General features: G+C 52.7%; 2 protein-coding genes across 6 annotated transcripts in view; one reads left to right on the top strand and one right to left on the bottom strand.

The window, feature by feature from the left end:
* Positions 1–3,603: 3,603 nt before the first annotated feature.
* Positions 3,604–11,644, top strand: NEFH (neurofilament heavy chain). The gene is made up of 4 exons (XM_058656656.1): positions 3,604–4,588; positions 6,463–6,662; positions 7,377–7,501; positions 9,636–11,644. Exons 1-4 carry the CDS (start codon positions 3,712–3,714, stop codon positions 11,602–11,604), a joined length of 3,171 nt encoding a protein of 1,056 aa, XP_058512639.1. The 5' UTR covers positions 3,604–3,711; the 3' UTR covers positions 11,605–11,644.
* A 6,312-nt stretch (positions 11,645–17,956) lies between these two features.
* The window catches only part of THOC5 (THO complex subunit 5), a 41,899-nt gene continuing 36,266 nt past the window's right edge, over positions 17,957–23,589 (bottom strand). For all 5 annotated transcript variants that reach the window (XM_058656617.1, XM_058656616.1, XM_004591964.3 and 2 more), the window contains 3 exons: positions 22,254–22,369; positions 21,445–21,635; positions 17,957–18,149 (listed from right to left, as the gene is read on the bottom strand). In XM_058656617.1, the coding sequence (XP_058512600.1) occupies positions 18,086–18,149; positions 21,445–21,635; positions 22,254–22,369 (371 nt within the window). In that variant the 3' untranslated portion in view covers positions 17,957–18,085. The remainder of the gene's footprint in view (positions 18,150–21,444; positions 21,636–22,253; positions 22,370–23,589) is intronic.

Below are 23,589 nucleotides of genomic sequence, written 5' to 3' on the forward strand. Positions count from 1 at the left end.
AAAGCAACAACAATGAACAACTCCTTATTCAACACCCACACTGGCCAGCCAGTATAACAAGTGCTGGGGCAAGCAGTGAATACAACAGACAAACTCTCTTGTGCATAGCTTCACGGGAGAAGACAGGATGAAAAATACACACAGTGGTATGTTAGAGATGGCCAAGTTCCACCGAGAAAAAGAAAGGAGAATGAGGAAGTTTAGCACATGCAATCTCTCCATCAGCAACACTGTCCACGCAAAGGAGACAAAGGGTTGGCAAGATGTGCTGGGTCACAGGTCACAGGGACTCTTCGCTGGGCAATGTACCACGGAACAGATGCCCAAAACTACCAGCCCCATGCAGTTGCTGGCCCCCTCTATGAAGGGTCTCTCATCTCTCTACTTTCAGACTTTCGGAGCTCCTACTGAGCAAAAGAAACAAGTTTCCATCATCCTCTATGTCCAGCGCCAACTGTTTACTTGCTTATAAAATACAGACAAATAAGCAAAGTTTGGGGAGGGGTTATCTTAGGGACAAATTGGGTGTCTGAATGCCCCCTGCTGTACTCCAGGCAGACACACTCTCACAGGAGTCTCCAGCATTCAGTATAGATGCTGCATGAGCAGAGTGAGGGCAGTGCCCAGTGGATGTTCACAGAGTCTGAGTGCTTCATCATTGTCTCCCTGTGAGAGCAGCAGCCCTGATGGTCACAGGAGCCCAGAGGGTGGACAGCAGAAGCTGAGATTGGGTTCCGCGGGCCTCTGCTATGGACCACAGACCCCTCATTCTGCAGACGCTGAAGGGCCAGTAATTCTGGGCAGCTCAGCGCGCTCCGGGTCTCTGTGAGATTCCCAACACTGAGCAGAAAGATGTCTCCCTACCCTCCACAAGATCACTATTTAAGCCCTCCTGCCAAGAAATTAACTCTTTTTGGAGGGGGGGAGCGGCAGGGGGATACTTATCCCTCGAGGCCCCAAGTTTAGCTGGAGAACAGATGGAAGCCCTTCATTGACACAGCACCCCAGAAGAAAGTGCAACGACATAGATCAACCCTGGGGACCATGAAAACACCCAGGAGAGGACAACCAGCTACATGGGGATGGCATGGGGTACGAGAGATCAGGGATGGCCCCTGGAGGGAAGACTGAAGGGGGCTTCGGAGTTCTGACCTCAAGGCTCAAACTCTCCTGCCATTTTCCCAGTCCCATGAGGAAGGCTTCTTGGAGTCCACACGCAGCTTTAATTCAATGGCTATGCATCCCCCTGGCCTCAACAGAACCCATCTGATCCCGCTCTGTTGCCCCAGCCCCCTCCTGCAGTCCCTCTCCAGCCTGTCCGCTGTCCCTCACCCAGAGAATGAACTCTGCATTCTGGGAACTAAAGGACCCAGAGGAAGGCTCTACCAGCAAAATTTCAACTAGCATGAAAAACAAATGGGAGCCGTTTGCTCTCAAAAGAGTAATGATTCTCAAAAGTCAAGGAGAGCTCTGCTCAAGCCCTTCCCTACCCCCCGAAACCCCCTGCCCCATGCCTTTCCTAGGGTCCTCAGCTTAGCAGATCAGCTCACCTTCCTAGCACCACCACACGCCAGCCCCTCGGCCTGGCTCACCCACCGGAGCATGACCGGATCTTTAAGCAAAAAAAATGCTTCATCATGTTCTGCTTCCCTTTCCCTGCCCCCTCCCTCCAGCACACTCTCCTGCCAGTACAACATGGTTAAAGGGACAGCGCCCTCCAGTCCCCAGTGCTGAGGGTCTGCAGAGAACCAAGGGGCTGGGGACACAGCAGAAGGCACAGAGACAGGAGCTGACTGGAATGTGTATGTATGGGTGTGTGTTATCCTGTGAATCTCACAGAGGGACAAGGTAGTAGAGGTCGAGGTTGTGACAGTGGCCTGGGAGAAGTTCATCTGCAGGAAGGGGTTCTACATGGGCTTAGGACCCCTGGAGGGACCTCCCAAGAGTGGGGGGAACTCCACAGAGAGCAAGGTCAGGAGTGGGTACCAGGCTCCTTATGTGACCCTTAGGGGTCACTCAGCTCCACCCCACCCCACCCCACCCCACCCCACAGTTCTGCCCCCAGTTCCCCACCTGCTGAGCTCAGGGGTCCAGCCAGGAAGAGCCAGCTGGCCTCCCTCCCCACCCACTAAGATAAAGGCAGAAGTTAACCCATTCTTCCCAAAGAAGTAAAGGCTTTGTCCCTGGGGCTGAAGCGCCAGCTGCAGCCCCCTCCCCCCCGCAAGTCCCCCACCACTCCCCAGGCAAGGACAGGAACTGCTACCAAGAATAACAGAGGTGAATAACACAGCAGTTACCTGGGGACTCCCCCCTCCAGCCCTGAATCTCAGGGACTGGTTTTGCTACCCAATCTCCCTTTAGGGCTCCTGGGGATGAGGGACCCTGGTACCCCAAAGGCATCTCACCGGTTCCCTGGGAAGAGAAGAAGGGTTGTTTTTCAAGGTGCCTGTGGTTGGGGTTGGGGAAGACAGTGACAAGAAGAAACTGAGGAGATGGAGAGGGGAGGCAGGAAATCGGACTTACTAGTTGTGGGAGAGCAGCCAGGTCCCCAGGCAACACGTGGGTTCCCCTCTCTTGAGTGGGAGCTCCCCCGGGACAGCTGGGGGTCTGCAGCCTGTCCCTGGGATAAGACCCCAGCACCATGCCATCAGGGAAACCACAGATGCGGGGAGGGCACAGCTTGTCCAAGGTCATCTTGCTAACAAACTGCAATGCTGCTCCCAACCCCCCCCCCGAGTCCTCCATAGTACCCCCTCTCTGGGCTCAGGGCCTCCTGACTCTTCTGGGGACACTCTGCCCCTTCGCTGAGGGTCCTGGCTGGGGGGTGGGTGCCAGGAGCTCCATCTCCTATCTTGTGGGTCACTACAGACTTGGTGATTCCTGTACCCTCCGCCCCATCTGGAACTCCTTCTCTCCATCCTCTGCAGCGTCTCCCATACCCGGACAAGGTCGTCTTACCTTCATTCCCAACTCCAGCTCCGTCCCTGGTGGGATAGTTTTTTTTTTTTTTTTTTTTTTTAGCCCTGTCCTGGTAGCCCTCCCTCTGTAGCTGTTAGGGGAAGCCTGTACCCCTGATTTGTGGAGGGTGCCCCCAATCCATCCTCTGCAGTAGCCACCACGCACCCATTCAGGCTGGCCTTGCTCTCCTCCATCCCGGGTGGGATGCACCCCGCCATACCCCTGAGAACCCCCCTTACTTTCAGGAAAACCTTGTGTCTCCCTTCCCCCCTCCCCCATCTTGAGGCCCGCAGCGTCTTTCCCAAGAGCACCCTGCATCCATGCCCCTCAGGTCTTCTAGTCCCTTCCCTATTTGGGGGTGGTGGTGGTTGGGGAGGGTCCTCTCTCACTCCGAACACACTAGAAGGGTCGCCCGACTCGCACAGCGGAAGTCCCCGACCTCGGAGTGAGGTTCGCTCCTCTGACGCTGCAATGAACCCCCTCTTCGTCTCCGTGGTCCACCCCCACCCTGCCCCGCCCCGCTCACTGCGGCGCGGCGCAGCCGGTCGGCCAGGGGACGCAGGGGAGGAGGTGGAGAGGGCGGGGCCCTCCTCCCCAACCCCCCCCGCACCCCCTCCTCCACAGCCTAGGGGCTGGACCGGCCCCAGCGGCTTATAAAAGGGGCCAGCAGTCCGGGTACTGCCGCAGTGCCTCCCGCCCCGTCCCGGCCCCGTGCTCCGGCCTCCGCCGGCGGGCCCCACACCTGCTCCGGCCATGATGAGCTTCGGCGGCGCGGATGCGCTGCTGGGGTCCCCGTTCGCCTTGCTGCACGGGGGCGGAAGCTTGCATTACTCGCTGTCCCGCAAGGGCGGCATGGGCGGTCCGCGTTCAGTAGCCGGCTCCTCCAGCGGCTTCCACTCCTGGGCTCGGACCTCCGTGAGCTCCGTGTCGGCCTCCCCGAGCCGCTTCCGCGGCGCAGGTGCTGCATCGAGCACTGACTCGCTGGACACGCTGAGCAATGGGCCGGAGGGCTGCGTGGTGGCGGCGGCGGCGGCGCGCAGCGAAAAGGAGCAGCTGCAGGTGCTGAATGACCGCTTTGCGGGCTACATTGACAAGGTGCGGCAGCTCGAGGCGCACAACCGCAGCCTGGAGGGTGAGGCGGCGGCGCTGCGGCAGCAGCAGGCAGGCCGCGCCGCCATGGGCGAGCTGTACGAGCGCGAGGTGCGCGAGATGCGCGGTGCTGTGCTGCGCCTGGGCGCGGCGCGCGGCCAACTGCGTCTGGAGCAGGAGCACCTGCTCGAGGACATCGCGCACGTGCGCCAGCGCCTCGACGACGAGGCCCGGCAGCGCGAAGAGGCCGAGGCGGCGGCCCGCGCGCTCTGCCGCTTCGCTCAGGAGGCCGAGGCGGCGCGGGTCGAGCTGCAGAAGAAAGCGCAGGCGCTGCAGGAGGAGTGCGGGTACCTGCGCCGCCACCACCAGGAGGAGGTGGGCGAGCTGCTCGGCCAGATCCAGAGCTGCGGCGCCGCGCAGACACAGGCCGAGACGCGAGATGCCCTCAAGTGCGACATAACGTCGGCCCTGCGTGAGATCCGCGCTCAGCTTGAAGGCCACGCGGTGCAGAGCACGCTGCAGTCCGAGGAGTGGTTCCGAGGTGCGCAGGCGCGTGTGTGGGTGGTGGGGGTGGGGGCGGGGAGGAGGCAGAGGGCAGAGGGAGTCCCTTGCTGACCCTAGCAGGGGTGGAGTGGGTTGAACCAGAGGAAGAGGGAGAGGCAGGCCAGCTTCTGCCTGTTTCCTTCTGCAAAGTGCCCGCCAGAGTCGCTCTACTCTGGGTCCCTGGGTGGGACGTCCCGTAGTTCTGCATGCAGGTTCTGTTTTGCTTGCCCCTTTGCAGAGCTGTGGGTTGCCTCTACAACCTTAAAGACAGGCTGGCGTCTGGTTTGCCAGTGCCCTTCAGACTGGCACGCTTGCCTTGCCAATACTGCCTTTGCCTTTTTTCTGCACCCTGCCAGGCCTCTCCCAGGTCCTTGCTTCCTCTGCAGTGGGGAGTGAGGGGGCGGGGCAAGTGTGCATGCTTTCTTGCTAGTCCCTCACTGGGGAGACCTGTGGGGAAGCTGGGAGCCCTTCCAGGACAGCCTCGTCCCCCTCCCAAGTTGGGGCAGCTGCAGGGTGACCTTGACCGATGCCTGCCCTCTCTGCTTTTCCTTTCTTTTGAACTTGAAAGAGCAAAGTGAAGCCACCCGGCTTTTTTCATCTGGTGTGTGGGGGGTGTCCTGTGAAATTGCATTGGTCTTGGGAGGAAGGGCAAAGACTTGGAGAGTTTCTCAAACAGGGCTTTTCATGACCCCACAGTAAGTGAGACCTGTCACCCCTTGGGTGGTATCATGGCCATCAGTGGCAGGGAGCCCCCAGAGCACTGTCATTTAACTTTTCCTGTGCTTCCCCCTCCCCCATCTCTGTGGCAAGGCCCCTCCCTCTGCCTTCTTGCATTCTTCACGCAGGCAGACCACTCCCCCCAACCCCCGACTTCTGGTCTACCCTCTCTCCCTGTCCTCAGCAGGATTCAGGTTTTGAGTGCTGCTGTCAGGGGGTTCAGGAGGTGTAGGTCAATGTCCAGACCTTGACCAGTCCCTCCAGGGTCTTCTGGGAAGCAGGAGCTGCATCTGGCAGGAGCAGGGGTGTGGCCACCATGGCTTTGGGGGCTCCTGAGCTAGAGCATGCACAGTCAGGAGGGAGGAGCAGCAGGCGGGCACACAGCCCCTCTCAGGTTCTGCAATGACCTTGACGCAGGAACTTGCAAGGGAGGGACCCTGGCTACATGCCAAGCTCACTGCATCCTCACACTTTTTTTTTAAGATTTATTTATTTGAAAGCCAGAACATGCTTCTATCTGCTGGCCCACTCTCTAGATGGCCACAGCAAGGCTGGACAAGATGACCACAGCAAGGCAAGGAGCCGAGAGCTTTTCATCTGCCCAAACCTCTAGACCATTTTCTGCCGCCTTCCCACAACCCTGGCAGGAAATTGATTGGAAATGCAGCCACTGAGACTCAAACCAGTGATGGTTCGGGATACCAATGCCATAGATGATGGCTGAGCCTGCCATGCCACAGTGCCAGCCCCAACCCTCACAGGTGTAAGGGCCATGGGCTCGTTAACTTCTGCAGCCAGAGCCTCTGAATTTTGGTTCAGATTTGAGCCCCATGGGCCGGTCCTCAGGTGGACACCTCGCCCTACCAACCTCTTGCTGGGGAGCTAGGTCAGGCGCTAAGCATATTCTCTGCCCTCTGGGATCTATGAATGCCCAGAGACAGATGCTACATTTGAAACCCAGCTCTGCTACTCCCTAGCCTCGGGCACTAGTCACTTGCTTATGATGCAGGAAAAGGTGATTTAAGTACCCAGGACGTCGCTATCTGGCATAGAGTCAAGTCCTCAAACCTCGTGTATCTCCATCTCTGAGCACTGGAACTCCAAAGTTCAGGTGTGCCTAACTCCCATGCTCTGTCCCTCCCCTTTGTGCCCTAGTGAGGCTGGACCGGCTGTCGGAGGCGGCCAAGGTCAACAACGATGCCATGCGCTCGGCGCAGGAGGAGATCACTGAGTACCGGCGTCAGCTGCAGGCCAGGACCACAGAGCTGGAGGCGCTCAAGGGTACCAAGGACTCGCTGGAGAGGCAGCGCTCGGAGCTGGAGGACCGTCACCAGGCCGACCTCGCCTCCTACCAGGTGGGTTGGTGCAGGGCAGCCAGCCAGATGCTGCTCACCTCTGCCCCTGCTCTGCAGCTGGTTGGGGGATAGCCTGCAGTAGTCGCTGCCCCTCTGTAAGTGGAGATGTACCAGTTCAGAACATGCAGGCACACTTACCAGTATCTTTCAGTTGGGTGGCCCCTGGGGGAGCCCGGTGCCTCTCTGTATTGGCAGTGCCTTCTCGGCAGTGGGAGGAAGAAAGCTGGCTTTGCAGAGCTCCCCAAGGTTTGAGACATGACAGGCTTTCAACATGATGAGCGTGGGCATGTGTGGTCTCAGCGGGCACTGGAGAAACACTGGGAGGGCCAGGCCAGTCAGGGCAGATAGGTCACACTCCTACTGGGCCCATTTTCTGAGCCCAGGAGAGCTGTAAACTTTCATCCTTTATCCTGTCCGCCAGTGGGTGCTACCCATGGTGGACAACTGCTCTGTCTCACTACAGTCCTCTCTCCAGGCTGACATGTTGATCTCCACTGTGGGGCTTTTTGCCCCTCCTGTTTCAGGTTTCCCCATCTCCTGTCAGGAGGGACCCCCCCCCCACAGCTTTGAACAGAGTGGGGAAGGGGTGGGGTTGGCCTCAGTGAACCTGAATGTGCGTAGAGTTACTTGTGGTTTAGCTATGTAAACTGAGGGCCAGGTGCTCGCTGGCTGACAGGCAGGCCTATGACACTGTGGCCTCTTGTCCGTCCCCAGGAGGCCATTCAGCAGCTGGACAACGAGCTGAGGAACACCAAGTGGGAGATGGCGGCCCAGCTCCGGGAGTACCAAGACCTTCTCAACGTCAAGATGGCGCTGGACATTGAGATCGCTGCTTACCGGTGAGCTGAGCCAGGGGTTTTGGTGAGAGGGGGAAGGGGGCAGGTGTGCGTGTGTGTGTGTGTGTGTGTGTGAGAAAGAGAAAAAAGCTGCCCTTGTATTCTTGGGAGGAGCTAAGTCTGGGATTTTTCAGGTCCCCTGTGGGCAGCCTGTCTGTTTTAGAGACAAATATCATTAAAAATAAAAAATGATGATCAAATACACAGGACATGAATTTGACCTCGTAACCATATTAAATCATGCAGAGGCACTGAGTGCATTTCTGGTATTAGGCAGCCATTACCACCAGCCATCTCCAGATCTGTTTTCCTGCTCCCAGACTCCACTTCAGCTAAGCATACTTCCTCCTCCTCCTCCCTTCCCCTCAGCTCTGGCAACGACCGTTTTGCCTTCTCGGGGAGACAGAAATTCTGAGTGACTTATTGGCATTCAGACAAAGTCTCCCCAGATTCAACAAGCTGCAGTCCGGTTTGGGGGTCTCTGCTCTCTCTCTGGACATTTGTTTTCTGAGGGAAACCAGACATGATGATGACAGGCCTCTGCATGGTGTGATGGAGTTGACCCAGGCAATGCAGGGACTTAGCAAACTGTCACAAACCCCCAGTAAATGACAGTTCCAAGGAAGGCAGCCTTCCTCCCCAAACCCGACTGAGATGGCCCTGCTGAGCAGCGCTAACCCTAAGGGCACTTGTCTCTCTTGCTGACTGATGACTCTGGGGTTCCCCCATCTTGGTTCTGGTCTGTAACCTGGCTACTGTAGTCATTGGTACCACGTAGGAGCTTGCTTGAAAGGCAGACCTAAGTCCTGCCCCCGGCCTGCAGAGGTCACGAGGTGTGTGTTGAGATCCACAGGTCATTTGTATGCCGTTGGATTCTGGAAGCACTGCACCATAGGGGTAACCCTACACTGACTTCAATCCTTCCTCTTGATTACATCACTGAAATTGCCCCTGGGGTTGGGCCTCTTGAGTGAACTGAGGCTTGAAGAGTTTAAGGGGCATGGTGAAACTGCTGCCATCACGCTATACGTAAAACACAAAGAAGGACAATATAAGGTAACAGGAGGCCCTTGAGATTCAGGGGAGAAAATTCCAGGATCTCTCTTTTAAAGATTTATGGGTTTTGGGCCCGGTGGCATGGCCTAGCGGCTAAAGTCCTCGCCTTAGACGTGCCGGGATCCCATATGGGCACTGGTTCTAATCCCGGCAGCTCCACTTCCCATCCAGCTCCCTGCTTGTGGCCTGGGAAAGCAGTTGAGGACGGCCCAAGGCTTTGGGACCCTGCACCCATGTGGGAGACCTGGAAGAGGTTCCTGGTTCCAGGGTTCAGATCGGTGCAGCACCGGCCCGTTGCGGCTCACTTGGGGAGTGAATCATCAGATGGAAGATCTTCCTCTCTGTCTCTCCTCCTCTCTGTATATCTGACTGTAATAAAATAAATAAATCTTTTAAAAAAAAGATTTATGGGTTTTGTTTAGTAAGGCAGAATCACAGGGGGAAAGACAGAGAGATTGTCCATCTGTTATTTTACTTCCCGAAATGACTATGGCTGGGCCAGAGCTTGGAACTCTATCTGGGCCTCACACATAGGTGGCAGGGGCCCAAGCACTGGGGCCATCTTCCACCACCTTCCCAGGCCCATTAGCAGGGAACTGGATCTTAAATGGAGCACCCAGAACTCGAGCCAATGCCCATTTGGGATGCCAGTGTTGCAAGTGGTGCCTTAACCTGATGTGCTACAATGCCAGCTGCCCCCCTTCTAAAATCTGTTAAATCCAAATACATAAATGTAAAACTGGTAACTTAGGATCCTGACTGTCCCCTGAATAACATTTTAGTTGAAGGACAATAAGGGTAAGTTTTGTGGACCATTTTTCAGGGGAAAATATGTTGCTTTGTTTCTGTGGTTATAGCTTTACCTGTATTAAACAAGGACCTTGGCGTATGGTTTCTGGGAGGTCCTTGGAAGGACCGGCTAAGTGACATCCTCTAATCCTGGAGCACCCACCATCATTCCTTCCCTCGCTGAAGGAATCCACTCATTGGATGCTCCTGAGCTTCAGCGTAATTCAGGACGCCTCCAAGTCAGTGACTCTGCCTGTGTTAATAACAACCTGTCCCATCATTCCTTCTGCAGAAAGCTCCTGGAGGGTGAAGAGTGTCGGATTGGCTTTGGCCCAAGCCCTTTCTCCCTTCCAGAAGGACTCCCCAAAATCCCTCCCACGTCCACTCACATAAAGGTGAAGAGTGAAGAGAAGGTCAAGGTGGTAGAAATGTCGGAGGAGACTGTGATTGTGGAAGAACAGACAGAAGAGACCCAAGTCACTGAAGAAGTGACAGAAGAAGAGGAGAAAGAGGCTAAGGAGGAGGAGGGTGAAGAGGAAGGAGGAGAAGAGGAGGAAGAAGGGGAAGAAGAGGAAGCCAAGTCTCCCACAGCAGAAGGGGCTGCGTCCCCAGAAAAGGAGGCCAAGTCTCCTGTGAAGGAAGAGACAAAGTCACCAGCTGAGGCAAAGTCACCTGCTGAGGTCAAGTCCCCAGAAAAGGAGGCCAAGTCTCCTGTGAAGGAAGAGGCAAAGTCACCAGCTGAGGCCAAGTCACCTGCTGAGGTCAAGTCCCCTGAGAAGGCCAAGTCCCCAGTCAAGGAGGAGGTCAAGTCCCCTGAGAAGGTCAAGTCCCCATTGAAGGAGGAGGCCAAGTCACCTGCTGAGGTCAAGTCCCCAGAGAAAGCCAAGTCTCCTGTGAAGGAAGAGGCAAAGTCACCAGCTGAGGTCAAGTCCCCAGTGGAGGTCAAGTCCCCTGAGAAGGCCAAGTCCCCAGTGAAGGAGGAAGCCAAGTCACCTGCTGAGGCCAAGTCCCCATTGAAGGAGGAGGCCAAGTCACCTGCTGAGGCCAAGTCTCCTGAGAAGGCCAAGTCCCCAGTGAAGGAGGAAGCCAAGTCACCTGAGAAGGCCAAGTCCCCATTGAAGGAGGAGGCCAAGTCACCTGCTGAGGCCAAGTCCCCTGAGAAGGCCAAGTCCCCAGTGAAGGAGGAAGCCAAGTCACCTGAGAAGGCCAAGTCCCCATTGAAGGAGGAGGCCAAGTCACCTGCTGAGGCCAAGTCTCCTGAGAAGGCCAAGTCCCCAGTGAAGGAGGAAGCCAAGTCCCCTGAGAAGGTCAAGTCCCCAGTCAAGGAGGAGGTCAAGTCCCCTGAGAAGGCCAAGTCCCCAGTCAAGGAGGAGGTCAAGTCCCCTGAGAAGGCCAAGTCCCCAGTCAAGGAGGAAGCCAAGTCACCTGAGAAGGCCAAGTCCCCAGTGAAGGAGGAAGCCAAGTCCCCTGAGAAGGCCAAGACTCTTGATGTGAAGTCTCCAGAAGCCAAAACTCCAGGGAAGGATGAAGCCAGGTCCCCTGCAGACATCAAGTCCCCTGGCAAGTCCAGGAGTCCCATCAAGGAGGAGGCCAAATCCCCAGGAAAGGAGACGCCAAAGAAGGAAGAGGTGAAGTCCCCTGTGAAGGAGGAAGTGAAAGCCAAAGAACCCCCAAAGAAGAGAGAGGAGGAGAAGACTCCAGCCCCAGTGAAGACGGAGGAGAAGGCTGCCAAGAAAGAGGAGGCACCCAAGGAGGCCCCAAAGCCCGCAGTTGAGGAGACGAAGGAAGCTGCTGTGGAAAAACCCAAGGAGTCCAAGGCTGAAGCCAAAAAGGAAGAAGTTCGAGAGGAGAAGAAAGCAACAACCCCCGAGAAGGAGGCCCCTTCCAAGGTGCAAGCGAAGGAAGAGGCTAAACCCAAAGAGAAGACTGAAGTGGCCAAGAAGGAGCCAGAGGACGCTAAGGCCAAAGAACCCAGCAAACCCATTGAGAAGGAGCCGGCCAAGCCAAAGAAGGAGGAAGTGCTGGCAGTACCAGAGAAGAAGGATGCCAAGGGGGAGGCCCAGAAGACTGAGGAGAAACCCAAAGCAGAGGCCAAGGCCAAGGAGGATGACAAAGCCCTCTCCAAAGAGCCCAGCAAGGACGCCCCTGCCCCCAGCAAACCCAAGACAGAGAAGGCCGAGAAGTCTTCTAGCACAGACCAGAAAGACAGTAGGCCTCCGGAGAAGGTCGTGGAGGACAAGGCCGCCAAGGGGGAGAAGTAAGTCCCAGAAGGGAAGTCCCAGAGCAGCCAAAGACTTTGGGGTGGGGAGCTCAAGGGCCAGTGTAAGGAATTTTCCTTTACTTTCTCTTTTCTTTATTTAAGAAGAAAACTCTGCTTAGATGATGGGCTCTCCTTCGCCAAACAGGAATTTGTTAGCAACATGTTAGCGAGAGGGCGCTGTCAGCACTCCCTGATCTCCCAAACCCCAGACCCTACCTAGGCGATGGGACAATTATGTTATGATAGCTTATGTAGCCGAATGTGACCTACGCCGAATGCCACACGTAAACACTTGATGATAATAACTGCCCCACCTTCCTTTCCGAATAAGTGCATTTATTTCCTCTATGTACAACTGACAGGTGACTGCAATAATGAATGAGCAGTTAGAAATGCATTATGCTTGAGATGTCTTAACCTATTCCTGAATGCCTTCTGTTTTCCAAAAGAGTGGCCAAGCCCTTGCCCAGAACTCTGTCTCCAGAAAAGCTGGAGGAGTGGGGCTGGGCTGCGGCCACCGAACCAAGCCAGGGCGCACTTTCCACTGGAGTTCACTTTCAAATGGCTTCTGTGCAATAAAACTAAGTGCTTAATAAAACGAAATGCTGCTGCTAGTCTTCATCCTCTTCCCCTACCCTGGGGTGGTTGGGGCCTGGGATGAGGGGCTGAAGCCTGGGACGGGGGACTAGATGTTACGCCCCAAACGGTGTGGGTCTGGGACCTTGTTTTGCATGATCTCTGTGAGGCTATTTCCTGGGCCAGGCAATATGGAGGGTGTATTTATGATCTGTAGATAGGTGACCTAGGGTCTGTGGGACTGTCTTCATCATCCAGTCACCTTCACATTCCTTGACTCCACCCTAGGCCACTGATTCCCATCTGAGGTGTGCCTGGGAAGGCCTTTCCCAACTGCCCATGGATGCTGGTGCTCACTGAGGTCTGGGACCAGGCAGTGTCCAGAAGGCCTCTGCAGTGTCAGTGTTCGCTTTTGTAAGGAGGGAGGGACCTACTGTGTGAGGAGCTGTCTTTAGCTAACTTACCTGTACTGAGGACTGTGTTGACACTGAGATTGGGAACACTGTGTCAGTGGTCACTTAGTTGACCCCCAGTGTGTCAACTACAGTTGTCTTGCAGGTTTACCTGGGGTCTTCACTGTGAAATCCTTGTGTAGTTTCCAACCTGAGTAACTGTCCTCCGTAGCCCCTCTGCTGGGAGCTGCTTCTCCCCCAGTCCCAGTTCCCACCAAGAAAGGGGTCCTCAGGAAGTTCTCATGTCTCTCTACCACGGGACAGTGGTGACTGGTCCAAGGATAAGCACCTGACAGCAGCAGAACCAAGAGAGCCCTCTCTTGGGATTTTGAACTTGGGACCAGAGTAGCTGGAAGTCCTGTGGCTGTGGAAGGTCAGAGGATGTGGGAATCAAGAGCTGTGAGCAGCCATGTTCTCAGCTTTGGGAAGAATCGAAATGGAGACAGGACCCCTTGGGAGCCATGGCAGATTTCAGGTTCCCTTGTCAGTTTGTTGGCCATTCCCCGTGGGTTTAAATCCTCCTCTTTGCCAACATTTGTCTGGATTACAGTGCAACCAAAATTCTGAATAAAGAAGCAGCTTGAAAAGGGTGATGGCCGTGCTAGAAACCAAGTGGTAATGTCTTGTGGAATGCCTAAGTGCCTCTGGGTGAACTCCTCAAGATGCGGTCTGAAATATCAGACTGCCCCTTTAGGACAGCCAGTAGCCTCTTCTACGTGAGTACAGACTCCCAAGGTCTTGGGCCATACTCCATTGCTTTCCCAGGCCATAATCAGAGTCAGATTAGAAGTGGAACAGCTGGGGCCTGGTGCAGTAGCCTAGTGACTAAGGTCCTCGCCTTGAATGTGCTGAGATCCCATCTGGGCACCAGTTGTTATCCTGGAGGCCCCATTTCCCATCCAGCTCCCTGCTTGTGGCCTGGGAAAAGCAGTTGAAGATGGCCCAAAGTCTTGAGACCCTGCACCCATGTGGGAAACTTGGAAGCAGCTCCTGTTTCTTGGCTTCAGATCAGCTCAGCTCCAGCTGTTGTGGCCATTTGGGGAGTGAATCATTGGACAGAAGATCTTCCTGTCTCTCCTCCACTCTGTATATATGACTTTTCAATTTAAAAAAAAAAGTAGAACAGCTGGAACACAAACCAGTACCCATATAGGATGCTGGCTGTTGCAGGTGCAGGTGGAGGACGAGCTGGTTGAACCACTGCGTCAGCCCCAGATTAAATTGTTTATTACTGTACACACAGTCCATTGGCTAATTTCTGAAATAGTTCCCCTGGTGGAAGGAGATGGAAAAAGGATGTTTTTCATGAACTCAGCAGGAAGAGTACGTTCCTAAAATAGCTCCAGTCTGCAGCTGTGTGTGTCCCCTCTAATGTTAACAGATTCTTAGCAATCTGGCCCATGGATATTTTTCCTAAAGTTTGTTCTCCCAGTGAAAGGATGTTTCTGTTGGAATGATGGTTAAGGCCACTTCTGGTTGGTGCAGCCGGCAGGACCAGCCTGCACATTGGGAGTGTGACTGCCTAGGGCGAAAAGGCAGAGGCAGCTGGGTCAGAAGCTTTTACCCTGCCAGTGCCCCTGGGTACAGCTCTACTATGAGAATGATGTCGTCAAGGGCAACTGGGGTTTCTGGCATTCCAGATACTTTTGGTGCCCAGTTTGGGGGTGACCATGTAATGTGTCCCCTAGGAGTACAGACACAGGAGGGCAGAGTAAGGAAGAGGTGGGTTCTGTGGTCAGACAGGCCCCACTTTCCATCCAGGCTCCACCTGTCCTGGTTCGGGGGTGTGGGGCCATGTTCAAGGTGCTCTACTCCGAAGCTCAGTTTTCCTAACTGAGACATGCGGGTTCCACAGAGCTCATGTCGCGAAGTGAACTGTTGTTCATCCAGGGTGGGGGGTGGGAGGAGCAAAGGAAAGTAGGCAAGAAAAAAAAAGTAGGAAAGAAGGTAAAGAAGAGAGAATGAGAGAGAGAGAGAGAAAATTGTGTCCACTCAGTCTCGAGAAGCTTCGAGCTTTCCTCCCAGCAGCTGAACAGGTGCAGAGCAGTGGTGTTTGTGTGGGAAGAACTCCTTTCACTATTCCAGGGAGAGCCCAGGTGTGGGCTCGCAATGGGCTGCCAGGGTCATATGCTCTTCCTCGAGCCAGTGCTGGCGGCTGGGTTGTCAGAGGTCTCTAATGAGCCAGTCGGGCTGGAGCTGGGCAGTATTTCAGGTCCCTCAGAGTTGGGGCTAACACCATGGTGTAGCAGATAATGCCGCCACTTGTAATGTTAGCATCTCCATATTGGTGTCGGTTCAAGTCCTGGCTGCTCTACTTCCAATCCAGCTCTCTGCTAAAGTGCCTGGAAAAGCAGAAGAAGGGCCAAGTGCTTGGGCCCCTGCCACTCCCAGGTAGAGCTACATAAAGCTCCTGGGTTGCGGCCATCTGAGGAGTGAACCAGAAAGTTAGATCTACCTCTAACTGATTAAAAAAATATGAAAGAAATTATATGTCAGGGAAAACAACCTGGTAGAGGAAACCCTATGTTACTGTGTAGACTTTCCCTCTGCAGTAAATCTTTCAAACTTAAAAATAAATAAACTAAATCTACATTAATAAACACATTGAAGCAAAAAAAATTAGCCTTAAAATATTAATTTACATCAATGAGAAGTGACAGCTCCAGAACATTCCACGTGACAGAATATATGTTTTTTTTTTTCTTAAATGCACATAGAACTAGAACAGACCACAGGCAGGCCATTTTTTTAAAAGCCTCAGTAAAATTAAGAGGGTTGAAATCAGACAAAGTATGTTCTCTGATTACAACAGAGAGAAACTAGAAGTTAAGGACTAAAGGAAATTTAGGACAGTTGAAATACACTTCTAAATAACCAGTGAGTCAAAGAAGCAATCAGAGGAGAAATCAGAAAGTACCTGGGGGCTGGTCTTGAGGATAATGAATTAAACCACCACGTGTCAGCAGGAGTCCCGGTTCAAGCCCCAGCTGCTCCACTTCCGATCCAGCTCCCTGTTGATGCACCTTATGGACAATTTTAGCAGGGGATTCTTCTGGGTTTTTCCAAGCCAGAACCCTTCCTCTGACTGTCCACCTGAGACTGAGATGTCAATGAAGCAGCTACAGGGAAATGGACTGTCCCAGGCTTCTCACTTATTTTAAGATCCTTTTCTGTAATGCTGAGTGATTATTTAGTCCCCTTTGAAGTGGGATAATCTCCCTTTGTGGGGAGGCGGTATTAAGGGGCAACAGTTCCTACCTGGAAGTGTAGCTCCTCCCAGGCCTCACAAAGCTTCTTTGCTACCCTGTCTCTGCTTCCTTCTTTCTAGACAAATGCTTTTACGCTGACTCAGTTTGGCCCCCTTCCAGCCAAGAACAGAAGTGGGAGGTTGCAATGCAGGAGTCATTAAAGGAACTATTTTTAGCCCATATTTTAATCTTATCCAGCACAGATGGTGAGATACAAAACCTGAGGGCGGCCAGACCAAGGGGCTCGTGTCTGGGACAAAACGTCTCAGGCAAGTAGGTCAGCTAACTCACCTGCATGCCTGTTGCTGTCCGAGCTGCTGAAAGGCAGAAGGGGCACTACTCATATCCCGACCTGCCTGCTTCCTATGAGGAATCAACAAGAAAAATAAGGGGAGGGGAGAGCACCGTGCCTTGCAGAGGAGAGTAAAGCAATCTGTACCTGGGAAGCTGGTTAAAAATATACTTCCTGGGGGCTCGGTGTTGGGCCTAACGCTTAAGGCACCCATATTCTCCACTGGAGTGCCTGCAGTAGATTCCTGCTCCTGACTCTGGCTTCCTGCTCATGTACCCCTGGAAGGCAGTGGGAATGGCTTCCTGTCATTCACATATGCCACCTACACCATGTCCCTAGATGCCAGCTTAAGTCCTAGTTGGGAGTGCAGGCATTTGAGGAGTACACCAGTGGATAGGAATTCTATCTCTTTCTCAAAAAGATCAAAAATTCTTGGTCTGCCCTGGGATCAATATTTGAAGTGGACCTGGGGAAATCTGTTCCTAGGCAGTGCCCAGTGTTCCTAGGCCAGTGTTCCCAGGCCACAAGCAGGAAGCTGGTTGGGAAGCAGGGCCACCGGGATTAGAACTGGCACCCATTACAGGATCCCAGCGTGTGCAAGGCAAGGACCTTAGCCACTAGGTTACCCTTCTGGAAATTTCACTTTTTTTAAGAAAAAATTATTTGTATTGGAAAGGTAGATCATAACTTATGCAGAAGGGAGAGACAGAGAGAAAAATGTTCCATAGGATTGTTCACTCCTTAAGTGGCTGCAACGGCCAGAGCTGAGCCAATCTGAAGCCAGAAGCTTCTTCTGGGGCTTCCACACCAGTGCAGGGTCCCAAGGGTTTGGTCCATTCTCTACCGCTCTCCCAAGCAATAAGCAAGGTGCTAGATGCAAAGTGGAGCAGCCAGGACATGAACTGGTACCCATGTGGTATCCCTGTGCTTTTGAAGCAAGCCATTGCAGTATGTAGTTTTTGTCTTTTTTTTTTTTTTTTTTTTTTTTTTTTTTTTTTAAGTCTCTGACAACGAGAGATGGAGAGAGTTCAGTCTTCCGTATGGTCACCTGCTAGCTCACTCCCTGAGTGGGCACAAGAGTCAGGGTTGGGCCTGGCTAAAGCCAGGAACATTTCCTGGTCTTCACATGGGTGGCAAGGGCCCCAATACTTGGGCCATCATCTGCTCTGTTCTCAGCTGCGTTGGTGGGGTGGGTACTGGATCAGCAGCGCAGCACCCATCACTCTGATATGAGAGGTCAGTGTTGGAGGACGACCAAGACTCATTTTGGAAACAACTTAAACGATGTTACCCACTTTCCTACGAGTTCCCTCATCCTTTCAGAGTCCAACTAGTAGTTGTGGTCTCGCTGGCCACAAGCTCAGCATCTTCAGGAAATCCTGTAGGATTCGGGATTCCTGTCTGTGATATGTTTGTCCTTTTATTGTACACTGCACCACAAAATGTTCACTGACACCTACCAGAGACTTTGGCTACCAGAGGCATTGGCAGGAGAGGTAGAGCGGTGCAGAGGGAAGTGGAGATTTTTCTTTTTGTGTTCTGCTGCCTTTGGCTTCTCCTGACTGCAGGGATCAGATAATAAACACCACGATAATAAAGATCCACCCCCCCCACCGCCTTCCTGTCAAAGCAAGAGTAAGGTATGTGTACATAAGGCGGCAGCATCTCTCCACAGACCTGGAAGCTTTTTGGCACTCTCTGCTTTTCTTGGACACCCAACGAACAGTGATTCACAGATGGTTTCACACCTGCCTTTTCACACCCACAAGGAGCCTCAGACAAGGACCATTTGGTTAGGTGACACTTTAATTGGCTAATGTCTTTGGAGAGTATCATAGACCGCATATAGGCCAGAGCAGGAAGCAGAGGCCCAGTACCCAGGAAGGGCTGGGAAATGATGGATGGAGCAGGAGGTCAGCGATGGCTGAAGAATCCTTGAGGATGGTTATATTTAAACGGCTTCATCCTGCTGGGACCCCTGGAGAAACAGGAGAGTGAAGAGCAGTTAACACCATGCCTTCTGTACTGACAAAATAAATTAGGATTCATTCACACCAAGGAATACCAGGTGGCTCCAAGGGGAAAAGGGGCAGAGCTGTCCAGCAACAGGACCTGTGTGAGGAGGCTGACTGTAGAACAGTATGGGGAGTGTTGCTTTGTGAAGATGTCTTTATGTGCTTGCAAACACCACAGAGAAAACGCAGGAACTGTCCCTGACAGCGGGCATGTCTAAGAGCAGGCATCCTTGATTTTTACCGTTCCTTGTTATTTGTATGCTTAGAAACATTTTTTGTTTATTATTTTATTTGAGAGACAGGCGGAGAGATTCCCACCCACCGGTTCACTGCTCAAACGCCCGAGAGCCAAGAACTCAATCTGGATCTCCTGTGTGGGTGGCAGGGACCCAACCAACCAATCCTGTTGCCTGCATGCCAGGGTATGCACGGCTTACATAACGTGCCAAACACCTGCCTGAATTATTTATATGGTTAGAACAAACTCATTTCTGTGGTTAACAAAAATAAAGAAAGAAAACTTTAACCATCTTTCCTTACAAGGAGATCCCCACGCAGGCAGAACTGGGAGTGAAACAGTTTGGCACAGTGCTACGTGCTCTCTGCTTATTCCCCCTTAGTGCAATAAGGTTTTCTGTTTGTTTCAGATTTTATTAGGCAGTTACAGAAAGCAAAGGAAACAGACAGAAGGAGATTTTCTATTCCTCTAGCCTCATCGGCCAGGGCTAGGCCAGGCCAAAACCAGGAACTCCATCTGGGTCTTCCATACGGGTGTGGGGAGCCAAGTAACTGAGACCTCTTCTGGTACTTCCAAGGGTGTTAGCAGGGAGATAGATTAGAAGTGGGGCGGCTGTGACTCAAACCAGTGACTATATGGGATTCTGGCACTGCAGGCTGTGGCTTAACCTGATAAAACACAGTGTCAGCTCCTGTTCTATAGATTGCAGAAATAGGCTTAGGAGGCAAACTGCTTGCCCAACTCTTTGTACTCTGGAAAGAGCCAAGCCAAAATTAAAACAGGCCTGATGCCAAAGCCTGATACCACAGGAAGGCTGAGTTGTAACTGGGCAGGCAAAGCCTGTGTGGAAAGCTTGGTCCTGAACTTCACCGGGAATCCTGGTTCCTACAGAAAGTTTCAAAGGAGCCTGTTCTACACCATTCCACAATGAATGGATGTTCAGCTCAAGAGAGTTCCTTCACCCTTTCTGAAGGTTTATGACTGGCATGCAATGGTAACCACAGGGTTGGCACTGTGGCACAGTGGGTTAAGCTGCTGCTAATAATTTCAGCAATCCATATGAGTGTGCTGGTTCCAATCTTGGCTGTTCTGCTTCCAATCCAGTTTCCTACTTTGCATAGCTGGGTGACAGCAGATAACGACCCCAGTATTTGGGCCCCTGCCACCCAGGTGGGAGACCTGGCTCCTGGTTTCAGCCTGGTCTTGCCCTCGCTATTGTGGGCATTTGGGGAGTGAACCAGTGGTGCAAGATGTATTCCTTTCTCTGTCTCTCCCTCTGCCTTTCAAATAAATACATCTAAAAAAAGAAAAAAAAAAACCCAAAACACAAAAAACAGTATTGGTCTAGTTGCAGGGGAGAAGATGGACAGATGAGACAGAGATTGTAAAGAGAGTCTGAGTTGAGAAGGTTTATCCCAACACCAGTGGCTGACTCATTACTTGGCCTGCACCATGCCAGGCACTGTACACGCTCCTTTACTTTCACGCTCCCTGAGGTGGGCCGTTGCAAGGCTCAGAGGGGCTAAGTGCATCCTAATTGCTCAGGCAGGAGCTTGAACAGGTCTTTCTGACTCCAAAGCCTTTGGTTATAGCCCCCCAACACTAAAAGAGCACAGGCACCGGGGTGCATCTAGGCACAGTGCGGGTACAGAAAACACAGTCTGAGGGTCCCCAGGCAGGGCTGAGCCAAGCCGCAGGTCTCCTGCTCTCCACACCAGCACACTGCACCGCAGGCCACTGGCCTCACCTCAGTGGTCAGCTCAGACTCCACACCAAGAACTTCGCATCTCTTAGCTACTGACTGTGGGATTAATTAGAGCTGAGTAACTAGAGTACTGACAGGATCACAGCATTTGTGGAAATGTGACCTTGGGGAACCATTAGAGAAGTGGGAATAGCACTGGCCATGTGAGAACTCCCACACTGCAAATGTGCTACAGCAGACTGGGCATGTGAGAAGAGCTGAAGTCTCCCATAGATCCCCCAGGAAGGGCAGGTGAGAAGACACCAGTCCGTGACCACAAGCTCCACCTTCCAACAGCCTCCTGGGAGCTTGAGCTGGTTCTTAGCAAACAGCACAGGAACCAAGCCAGCGGAGGCACTAGACAGGAACAGAGAATGATAGGACTGCTTCCAGGGGCTGAAGCTGTCCAACAGCAAGATGAGGGCAAGATGAGGTCCCATTCCAAATGACAGGGAGTGAGGAGGATAACCCAAGTACCGCTCCTCCTCAACTTCTGGCCAATGGAAAGGATAGTTGGGCAGCCGATTCTGGGGCTTTGAAATGGAATCTTATGAAAGAACAAGAAGTTGAGGGACAAAAGAGAAGGAGATGACCCAACAACAAAGAGAAAAGTAACTAGAAGAAGCACGAGCCCAGAGGCTCTTAGTTCCAGACTGTGAGAACCATCTGGAACCTGTATGAGGACTATTTCTAATTCATCATGAGCTAGAAGATATTACTTTGATCACTTTAGGAAATGACCTCAGAAGTGACTGTTCCAAGGTCACCCAGATGGCAGGGAGGTGGACTTGTGACCTTCTCCCTTTGCAGCTGGTTCCTTCAGCACAGAGCTGTGATTCTCCCTGACGGGGTACACCCCACAGGCTGCAGCGGACTTCCTGGGGACTGGTGAGGATGCGGTTTAAAGGCAGTAAAAGGCAAAGCAACCTCATTGCTTCTCAAAGGAAGTACAGAAAGTGAAGAGAGCCCTCTTGGCTCACAGCCTGGCACTGTTATTCTGGTGGGTGGGCCACCTTCAGGAGAGGTCAAGAACAGGGCCAAGCTGGAGGGAGGTGGACTGCAAGGGAAAGTGTCCAGAAGGAAGGACCAAGTTCTCTTCAGGAAACCCAGCAAGAGTTTTAATTCCTTTTGTGAACAGACACAAGTACGCTTGGAAGCACACACGCTCCAGCCTGGGGCCTGCACAGAGGGACCCAAACCGCTCCAGGGCGCTCATCTCCACCCCATGTCCCACAAAAAGTCACCAGCGCCTCAGCCCTCCTGCTTTTCCCCTCACCTGAAAAGCCGCAGACACATCTTCTCCTGGGGAAATTCCTTGGGTCCCTCCACGCTGTCATCATGGCTCTCAGTCTCCAGGTAGACATCCAGCAGCACGCACAACCGCTGCAGCTGGTTGGTCAAGAGCTGGTGGCTGGGCCGGGGACCACACAGCTCCTTGTAGCACACATTGACCTCACTCTCCATGGCCTGTACAGTGGGAAGGCCAGCAGTTTAGTACTATCTCCTGAAGAGGGGTCACCATGCCAGCCCTGGCTGGACCTGAGGCCTGGTGTCTCTGCAGAGGCTGGGCTGCCAGAGCAAGCTGGACTGGGCTGTCCTGAAGCTCCCTCTTCTCAAAACAACATCTTCCAAGTTCTGACCTATAACTTGTTCTATCACCTTACATGCCAGCAACAGTCAGGAAGATGGAGGTGTGCGGTAGAGGAATCTCAGATCCAAGTCAGAAACTGCTAGGACTAAAAATACATATTACGGCCACGAGGCCTTGGTCAATTCAATCAACAAGTTTAAGTACTAGGAACAAAGGCAACAATTCCCATATCATCTCAGTGCTGGGTGTCTGTGAGGCTTCTGGGTTTACCCCAACTTCACAGACAACCACCTGCCAAGATTTTATTAGTGGGGAACTTGTGAATCCCAAGGCAGGTAAGTAGGTGAGCTCAATCTAGGCTCCTTCCTCTTGTGCACTGTGCAAACTCCAGAACACGTTGCAAATCTGAAAAGCCCTTCTGTGCCGTCCTGAGATTCAGCTGCAGCTACTGTCCTCCTTCTCCGTGCTCCTCCTGTCACCTGCTCAGGCCTTACCCGAATATTGTCGTCATTGCTGTTGGTTTTCTCGCCCTTCCAGTTCAGGCACAGCTGGAAAACAGGAGGGATGGAGGAGTAGCCAGGGTTCAGTACCACAGCGGCCTGGAGTTTGGCTGGGAAGAGAGGACAAGAGAAATAATTAGTTTCGAGACCCAGCTTGCCAGCATGGCAGTCTCTCCAGTGGACCCTGGAGGACAGCTCTGAGGGCTACTATTAATCTGAAGCTTCAGAGTACATTCAGGGACTAAACTGTTCTAGAAACCCCAAAATGGAACTTGCCAGGCTGTGGAACATGGAGTCTGATATCTCTGGTCCCACTTAGGACCTTGATCTATTTACTGTGCCAAAAAGGAGTTGATGCTCGGGGCTGGTCCCCCTGGGTGTGCCTGGGAGTTGTACTAGCTGGTTTCAAAGACCTTGAGTCTAACTGTTACTTATTCATGTTTTTTCCTTTCAGCAATATTGTGTATCAGACACTGTATCAGGTAAACATATTTTCTCTATTTTCTTTCTTTGTTACTTTATCATGTGAATTTTTTTTAAGATTTATTTATTTTTATTGGAAAGTCAGATATACAAAGAGAAGAGTCTGAGAGGAAGATCTGTCCACTTCCCAAGCGGCCACAATGGCCAGAGCTGCACTGATCTGAAGCCAGGAGCAAGGAGCTTCCTCCAGGTCTCCCACATGGGTACAGGGTCCCAAGGCTTTGGGCCATCCTCGACTGCTTTCTCAGGCTACAAGCAGGGAGCTGGATGGGAAGCAAGGTGGCCGTTATTAGAACCGGTGCCCATATGGGATCCTGGTACGTTGAAGGTGAGGACTTTAGCTGCTAGGCTACCATACTGGGCCCTATCACATAAATTTTTTAAAAAAGATTTACTTATTTACTTAATTTTTGGAAAGGAAGATATACAGAAAGGAGATACAAAGAGAAAGATCTTCCATCTGCTGATTTCATTCTCCAAGTGGCCGCCAACAGCCAGAGCTAAGCTGATTTGAAGCCAGGATCCAGGAAATTCCTCCAGGTGTCCCATGTGGGTGCAGGGTCCCAAGGTTTTGGGTCATCCTCTACTGCTTTCCCCAGGCCACAAGCAAGGAGCTGAATGGGAAGTGGAGCAGCCGAGACACAAATCAGTGTCCATATGGTATCTCAGAAATGCAAGGCAAGGATTTAGCCACTAGGCTATTCTGCCAGGCCCCATCATGTGAATTTTTTTTCTTCAGAGAGAGAGCAAGACAGATAAAGAGAGAAGGATAGAGAGGGAATGAGGGAGGGAGGGAGGAATAGAGGAAGGGAAAGAGAGAGAGAGAGAAACAGAGATTCCACCTACT

Source organism: Ochotona princeps, chromosome 29 (genome assembly GCF_030435755.1).
Source record: "Ochotona princeps isolate mOchPri1 chromosome 29, mOchPri1.hap1, whole genome shotgun sequence".
Lineage (NCBI taxonomy): Eukaryota > Metazoa > Chordata > Mammalia > Lagomorpha > Ochotonidae > Ochotona > Ochotona princeps.